This window comes from Emydura macquarii, unplaced genomic scaffold (genome assembly GCF_026122565.2).
Source record: "Emydura macquarii macquarii isolate MOO-44397 ecotype Brisbane River unplaced genomic scaffold, CSIRO-AGI_Emac_v2 contig_2208, whole genome shotgun sequence".
Taxonomy (NCBI): domain Eukaryota; kingdom Metazoa; phylum Chordata; order Testudines; family Chelidae; genus Emydura; species Emydura macquarii.
The window spans coordinates 9,601-18,544 of NW_027132345.1; the positions used below are offsets into that span (position 1 = coordinate 9,601).

The window sequence follows — 8,944 nt, forward strand, 5'->3', positions numbered from 1 at the left end:
AGAGGAAGTGACTCACTTAAGGAAGATCCGTGAATACATCTGTTGGTTGTAGGTATGTCAGTTCCATGTGAATTAATTTTACTGATATTCATTAAGACAAAAACGTGAACCATCCTGAGTTTCAGCAATAAGTCTTGCATGAAGCAGATGCTCCAGTGACCTTAGGACAATATCCATTGTTTCTTAAGAGGATGGACATTGAAGGTTTATGCTGGTGCAGTGAAGACTCCTATTTTGTTATTTAAGCCTTTCCCTTTTTCAGGAAAGCACTTAAAATTAAGCATGTGTTCAAGTCTCATTGAAGACAAATCACTGCCTCTTTCTCTTTTTTAGTGATTATTCTTTTCCTGGAATAAAAGCCTTCAACAATATTCCCTATGTGATACAGGAGACTGTGCCTGTATGGGCTGATATTTCCAGACACAGTCTGGGTGGGGCATTGAAGTGCTCCAATAACCACTTGGAATCTGACATCGAAAAAAGCAGATCTTCTGCAAGCTCCTTACTCGCTGAGTGATCACTGAAGACTAGACTAGACTTCCCTATCATTGGTATTACAGTCGCTGTGGTAATGGTACTCTGCTTTTCTGCTTTCTCATCAGATATATTATGTGTGTGGTAACCATATTCACAACAAAGATTTTTATGAATTATGTTAGGGTTTTTTTTTTGTTTTTTTTAAACCAACCCTCTACATATAAACTAGCGAAGATTTTCTGCAGCTGAATGGCACAATCAGGGAGGTAGCTGTAGTTTCACACATTTGACAGGGTCTGACTCAGTAGTCAGTGAGGCTTTTGTACAGGCTGTTTATGGCTTTCTTACACTGTGTGATCCCAGTAGGCACAATAATAGATAGCTTTGTCGTTCAGGGTTATTCCATTTACTATTAGGGTACAGACGGGCTCGTCAGGCTTCTTTTCACAATCAAACTTCTTCTTATCAGAGTCCTTGTCAAAGACGGGTTGTTTGGATGAGATGTACAGAATCCGCTCTGGAGCTTCACCAGGTCTGTGTCGATACCAGTGTATAACAGCACTCCCGAAGTTCTGAATGCCAGAAGCCTCACAATCTATACGTGCAGTTTTAGTTTCTGCCCTGGTAATGGACAACTGAGCTTGTTTCAGATGTATTTGTGCATATCCATCTAGAAAGGGAACAGGAAAAGAAAACATGAAATTAACATGAATCTGGAGCATGGCTGGTTGTTACTCAGTAATCTACATCTGTGGAGAAAAGAGTAAAAAAAGAAACTTACAAGAGAAAACCAAAGGCAGAATAACAACCTGTAGCCGTAACATTTTGTTTATTTTGCAAGGACCTGCATCTGTGAGAAATGTGAATGCTGTGCTGGGGTGTGCGGAGAGGTGCATTTGGGGACAGGAAGTGACTCCTTCAGGTAACGTGCAGAGTGGTTTTGCTGGCTGATACTTTTTTCAGATAGCAATAGCTCTATCTTAAATTAACTTGTAACTTTTGATGAGTTTCATCATTAACAAGCTTGAAGTAAATTTCTCCATGATCTTTAGACCAGTGCGATTACTTCAGGGAAGTTTGGGTAATGGGAGGATTGGTCTTTTATTTGTTGTTTTCACAATGGTTCCCAGAGCTGTCCGTCAGGATGGTGTCCTCATTGTATTAGGTGCTAGGTGTAGAAACAGATTCCTCTGGTGTGTTTTATGATCTTTTGATGGAAAATGAAGGATCAGCATTGATTATTATTTGTGTTTATCACTTACGTTACAGTAGCAACCTGAGGTAATATGTAGGATGTGGACCCCAGGGTGAAAACAAAGAGGCCAGGTCCTGCAACAGATTGCTGGCAGTCTTAAAAAAAATCCAAAACCGATCTTTCAAGCATGTGGGAAAGGGAAACTTCAGGACATCATTTTTTTTTACCATGTCATTGTTTATGCACAAGTATGTGGTTGTGTTTTTTTTGTTTGTTTGTTTGGTTTTTTTTAATTTTCATTCAACCCCCCGTGCTCAAGTTACTATTTGTTAGCAGATTTCTTGTATGTCCTGTGGAATAGAAATCTTGCCAAGGAGAAGGTGGTAACATCAGATCGGGGGTTGTCCCATGTGTATGTGACAGCATGGAAGAAAGCATTAGTTAATTCGTTGGAGATTTGGATGGGCAGGCAGTGGCCCACAGTGGGCATTTTAGAAAAAGAATGGAGAGGACAAGCTGGTGGTGGTACAGTTAAAACTGTAGTTGTCTTTGTCATTCACCGACCTTTTTTTCCCCTGGGGAGCTGCTAGCCCTTAACAGAGGGAGAGGGGGAGAGCGCGCACGCCAGCCCTCATATCCACATATGCCGGTAGAAGTTGGTGTGCAGAATGTTTCCAGAGACACTGAATGTCTTCTGTCTCTCTCTCTATGTAATTGTGAGAGCTTGGCCATTTTACATCTCACTGCTCATAACAGAGTTAATACCGCTGTGTGCTAATGCCCTCCACTGAAATAGGATGATCTTGCTTATGGATATTTAGCCCTTGTCTACTCTAGAAACTTACATCAGCATAACTACGTCCCTCAGGAGTGTGGAAAATCTACAAACCTGAGCGATGCAGTTATACCAACCTAACCCTCAGTATAAAGGTGCTATGCTGACAGGAGGGCTTCTCCCGTCGCCATAGCTACCGCCTCTCAGGGAGCTGAAGTACCTACACGGATGGGAGATGCTCCCCTGTCAGTGCAGGGAGTGTGGTCAGTGCTACAGCGGCGCTGCTGCTGTGCCCTAAGTGAAGACAAGTCTTTAGTTTCTCCCCAACTCTGAGAAAGGGCCAGTTACACCTGAAGGTGTCTTGTACAATTCATTTGCAGGCAACTTCATTTTTTTTCAATATTAGTTTTTATTGCCTTGCTGTGAGGACGATAATCCACTGCAGAGAACTCTTCGACTTCAACTAAAGAAGAACTCTTTAGCTTTCATTTAGTGATCAAAAGACCACCAAGGCGGGTGGTGTGCTGTATATTTTAAGAGCCTTTTTTTGTAAACACATTTAATGTATCTGTTAAACCCGGAATAAAACAGCATAATCCCCCACATTGAAATTCCTTTAACTGAATAGGGCTTATTCCACACAGCTGAGCAAATCTGGAATTATCCACTCGAGGGCAGTGTGAATGAACACACACACACCTACAGTCTCCAATTCATTAGAGCGTAGGTCAATTGCTTTTCATATTCTACATTATAGAACTAATAGTTTACTTTTATGCCTGATCCAGTCTGTCATGCTTTCACCATCTCCCCTCTTTCAAGTTTCTGTGGAAATACTCTTCCTATGGGGCTTTCAACAGTTAGTTCCTCTTGGTTGTGTGTGTGTGTGTGTGTGTGTGTGTGAGAGAGAGAGAGAGAGAGAGAGAGAGAGAGAGATGTGTGTGAGAGAGAGAGAGAGAATGCCTGACAGTATCACAGAAGGTAGGAAAGAAGTAACTACATTTTTCTAGTAACTTGTATTAAGTAAGCTCTATGGGGCAGAATCTTTCATCATCTATTTGCTTGTAAGGTGTAGTCACATTTATGGCTAGATAGAAATATCTGCTCAAGGAGAGTGTAACTTACTTTTCTATTACATATCAACTAACTGGTATCACAGACTAAATACGAACAGTTCTTTAGAACTGAATTTTGTGATTTTATGAGCAGGCATCTGCTGTACTAACAAACTTTCCACAGGTCAAATGCTAACTAAATAGCTATAATCTTATTGCTGTTTCCAGTCTCCTAATGTCAAAATGTGTTGTAACATTGCTAGTCTAATTTCCAGTGCTCTGGGGTATCTAACTGCACAAAGATTACTACAATCTAAAGACAGTAATAAACTGAGTTTACGGACCAGATGATAGTACAGAGGATTAGTTCTCCTATCAGTAACCAGATGATCTTTTCCTAAACATCTCTATATTGGATTGACCATCCCAGATTTACTTTCCCATCATTTCCTGTTTCAGGGAATGTCCCATCCTGACACTATTCAATCTTAGTGTCAGCTCTTGATATTCTGCTCCCTTAGGCAAACTGGTAAATGTGCACCTGTAACAAATCTCAGTCACCCACAGAGAGCAACAGAATATTTAGCTGACCTGTGTAACTACTTGGTCTTGTTGTTTGGCAGAGATGGGAGGGACCTTAACATTAGCAAAAAATGTGAGAGCAACAGTTCTGTTGTTTTTTGCCTCTTGTTGCAGAAACCAGTAATGCATTTCTGCTTCTGGTTCCAGGGTGAGGGGCAGGAGTAGGGAGGAAACTGTGGTTTCACAAATTCAAAAGGCTGTTGTTGAGAATACAAAGTAGGTTTTTGTACAGAATTTCATTGGTTTTCTAATACTGTGTGATCCCAAGTGGCACAATAATAGGTAGCCACATCACGCTTGGTGGTTTGCTTCACTGTCAAGGTACAGGTTGACTTGGAGATCTTCTTCTCTGCTTCAAACTTTTCCTTCTCAGAATCCCGGTCAAAGACAGGTTTTCCTGATAACAAATAGAGAATCCGTTCCGGAGCTGCATCAGGTCTCTGTCGATACCAGTGTATATAAGCACTGCTAAAGGCTGTGCCAGAAACTTGACAGTCAATTCGTGCAGTTCTATCTTCTCCTTTGGTGATGGACAGCTGGGATTGTATCAGTACTTGTGCCTCTCCATCTACAGAGAAAATAGGCAAATACCATTTAATATGAAATGAATGAACACGGAAGATCTCAAATTATTGCACAGTAACGTCCTTGCATGTAGAAGCCTAGGGTGAAAAAGGCAACTTACAAGACCAAACTACTGAAGCAACAAGAAAAACTTTCAACAGAAACATTCTCACTAAGTTATGAAGAACTGCTGCTGAGAATCAAAGGAATATGAACTCTGCTCTCAGGAAAACGGAGAGGTGCACGTGAGCAGAGGAAGTGACTAATAAGTAATATCCAGTGACAATTTGCCTGCCTGCAGATGAGCTATTTCAAGGCAACAGAGACTTACTTTTGCCCTATATAGAAGTTCATAAGCCTGGACTTTTGAGATATGAACATCTACTAGCTTGCCCCGGTTTCCCTTGTGCTGTCCCACAACTCTTCTATGACTGCTTCCTTGTTTAAAACTTTTTCAAAAAGTGTCTGACATTTTTATAATGATAATTGCATGTACTGAGGTTATCTGGACTCATTTTAACATAAAAATCAGCTGATTTGATCAAGGAATAATGCTCTCAGTGTAAAAAAAAAAAAAAAAATAATGCCATGCGCAGAGGTGGTTTTATTATTCTTCCACTAACACACGATAGCTGAACTGTAGCACTTCTATTGTAGACTAGCCTTTAGGGTTTGATGCATATTTCTTTTAAATTAATGGGAAGCTTTTCCATTGATTGATTATTATTTTATTTTTTTTATTTTTTTCCCAATGGATTTTGGAATAAGCCCTAATATCTAGGGAGAATTTACTCTCAGAATTTTTCATCCTCTCTAAACTCAGTCTCAATTTTCCAGGTTTGAAAGTATTGTTTCCAAGTAAAACAATCAAATCAATAATCTGTTAAATAAACAAATATTTCTGGCACTAATATTTGGCTCTTCTTTCATCCAAACTGAGATTTTCCTCAAGGATTAACTCCTTGTTCTTGCCTAAATCAATAGATTTCCCCTTGTTTTGTAAGGGGTTCATAGGTTTTTTAATTCTATTGCCATGTATACTCTGTCTGAATTTCCCACTGAGTATTGGTTGGTGTCCACTCCCCCCACTCCACAAGAGGATGTAACTTTTACTAGGTGAAATTCATTTCTGTGCAGAGAGGCAGAACAAGGTCCTCACACTGTTTTAATCCCATTTAATCCCGATTTTGAGGGTTTAAGTGAAGTGCTATATAGGCCTCTTCCTTACCCTTCTAGAAAGGGCTATATTTAACCCATTAAACATTACAATAAACTATTCTGTCTGAGAACTCCATAAAATGTGTAAGATTTTGAATGTACTTTGCACACTACCCACAGAAACACAGCAACAAACAAGGTACAAATATACCACTATTCAAAAGCATAGTGATTGAATATATAGACTTTTGACTCTTTGAACAGGTCTACCTAAGGGGAAATGGAGTTAGGGTCAGATCCTTAAAGGAATTTAGGAGCCTAAACTTGGTCACCTGGAGCAAGTTGGTTTTGTCTGAATTCCAAGGATTCAGAGTGAATACACAGGCGGCCATCTTTTAATCATGCGACAAAGAATGATCTCTCAAAGATGGCGGTACTGGACGTGAGTGAGTGTGGACGTTTGAGAGACTGAAAGCATACCCGTGGAACTCTTGATGATGAACTTTTTATGATCCCTGCCTCTCTAATTAAAGGCTAAATCAGCTCTGACCCTTTTGGGGATGTACAAGGGATAGGAAGGTTTTGCATAAGTTGACTTCATGAATAGTCTCATGGATTGACATGACTTTATTTGGGTGAGTAAAAGTATCTAGGTACATAGCTGTTTTCAAAATTGACTCCTTGGGTTGCTTGCTAATACTCCATCTTCCTCTAGCTCAATTATGGTAATTAATTTTTTTTCTTTTTCCAATGTAATTTATTTGCTATGCATTTTATTTTCATACACTTGTATATTGTGCTCAATGGCCTTTATATATTTATATCACAGAGTTCTCTGAATTGTATTTTATCTTTCTGTTTATATATAAACATGAAGTTGTAGGATGGAAACACCATCATGAATGCTGTAAAATATACAGTATTCTCCATCAAACAATCTCTTACCCCTCAAGAATCAAAAAGAGTAATTTTTATACATGCAATCCTGCTCTCATCTATGTCAATGGCAAAGTTGCTACCACCTGTCATAGGAGCATGATCAGGCTTTAAGGGGTAACTCTAGCCCTCTTCTTTGTATCTCAAGAGAGCCTTTTTTCAATGGAACTGAACTACCTCCTCTGTAAAAGGTGAGTGAAATTTTCAGGGGTGTGTGTATGTTGTGGATATCTGTTGGCCTGATGCCAAGCCCACTGAAGTTGCTGGATGTTCTCCTGTTGACTTCATTAGGTTTGGGATGAAACCTGAAGAAATCTATCCTGCAAGGTACTGCGCACCTTCATGTCACGTTACAATCATTACATGGTTTTAAATCCCACCAACAGTAAATCGAAAATCCCATTCTGAATACTAAGCTGTAGGAAAAGATTCTTCTGAGCATAGTTGGGGTGTCTTATTAAAACAAACAAAATCTTATTGAAATAATAGTGAAGAATTTGGAATGCAAAACAGCTCGATGTTTAAACACCATTTATTGGTTTCCAATCTTGATGGTGAAGCAGCTGAAAGGCGACACATCCTGTTTTGTTAGAAAAGATGTTTGTGGTTTTCTGAGTGGGGAATAAACGTGATGTATGAACTTACTTTGTGAAGATACAAGATGTCTTCAGAATAACAATAAGGGATTAATGGTTTAATATTTAATTCAGTGATAAATTCTGTTGTCCCTAGTTTTAAACATATCTCATGGGTTTGTCTTCCTTTACCATTTGCTCCATGCTACAGAAGGGAGCACATTCTGATAAAAGATAGATAACCTTGAGGGAGGTATCTAAGATGCTCGTGCCCAGGTCCATGTTCCAAATCTTGCTGAAGACCTTTGAAAATACTGAGGAACAATTTTTGATAACTTTTTTTTCTAATTTTTGCGGAACAATTTATGATGATTTTGCTCTGAGAACTGGGTCATAATATTATATGTCTGTTGCCAGAGTAATGAACAAGAGATGAGAAAGTAGTCAGCCAACTGAAGTATGAAATCTTAAATCTTTCTTAGATTTATGTACACAATACAATAACTACTAAAAGAAATAAAAAACTGAATACTTTGCTGATATGGCGCTTATCCTTTAAAACACTAACTCTGGAAGTGCTGAGGTCTCTGAACTCTCATCTATTTCTATAGAAGATGAGAGCACCCCTTACCTTTTAGAAATCGATCAGCATCTTTCAGGGTAGAGCACCTTTCACTTGAACATCTCAAAGTGCTTTCATCAATCTTAATGCAGGAAAAAAGACACACTAAACATGTTCCTTACTGATGTGGAGAATGGCGTGAATGTTTACAAAATTTGCATATGATTCAAAACTGAGTTGAATTGCAGACACCAGTGAGGACAGAGAAAAGATGGAAAACCTAAACAGAAAATCAAGAAAACTTCCTGACCTTGAGATGAATTAGGCTGGGGAATTATCTCCAAAAGGAGATGATTGAAGCCCCATTTTGGAGATAACACAATATTTTCTAGTGTTTTGCCTAGTTTATTTTTAAGGAATAATCCTTCATTGGAAAGAAGATGGATTGGATGCTGTAATAGGGCTTTTGCATTTCTAAGCTATATGATTTTATGAACCTTAATTACATCTTAACGAATTTTTTGGGAATATATTTGTAGTACCACACTTCTGTAAATGTCCCCTGTTCATGCTTTGTTGTGGGCCAAATTTATTTCTTTAACATACATACCAAGAAGTTGAATGGATATTTAATTTAGATTGGACGTTCCAAACAGTGTCTATAAGTGACAGGCAAGTTATGGCTTTTGGAAATAAATTATAAGTGATAATTTAGTACTATTTACAATCCATGGATCTATTTAAAATCCACAGGAGACCCACACATAGATGACAGATGTAATATCCCGTTTCTTTGGCTTATTTGTATTGATTGAGAATTCTCCGTTAAAGCTGTTTGATGGTGAGATGCGCTACCAGAGGACGTAAGTGTGACCAAAAGCCTATCCATCCTCCGAACAGAGTGGAATTCCTGGAACCTAGGATAAGGAATTCCATTTCTACTCTACAGTAATGGATGTGGCTAGAGGGACATAGTGCACTACAGAGACCCTTAACTTCTGGAATGGCTCCTGAGGGCCATTTATAGCAGAGCAAATCTAAATGTGCCAAGGTATAGGAGGAGCA

At 39.0% G+C, this 8,944-nt stretch overlaps 1 gene segment (V, D, J or C); it reads right to left on the reverse strand.

Moving 5' to 3' along the window:
- Positions 1-821: 821 nt before the first annotated feature.
- LOC137160997 (T cell receptor gamma variable 9-like) lies at positions 822-1,301 on the reverse strand. The segment is given in 2 exon segments: positions 822-1,147; positions 1,259-1,301. Coding segments are annotated over 2 exon segments (369 nt in total).
- Positions 1,302-8,944: the final 7,643 nt, after the last annotated feature.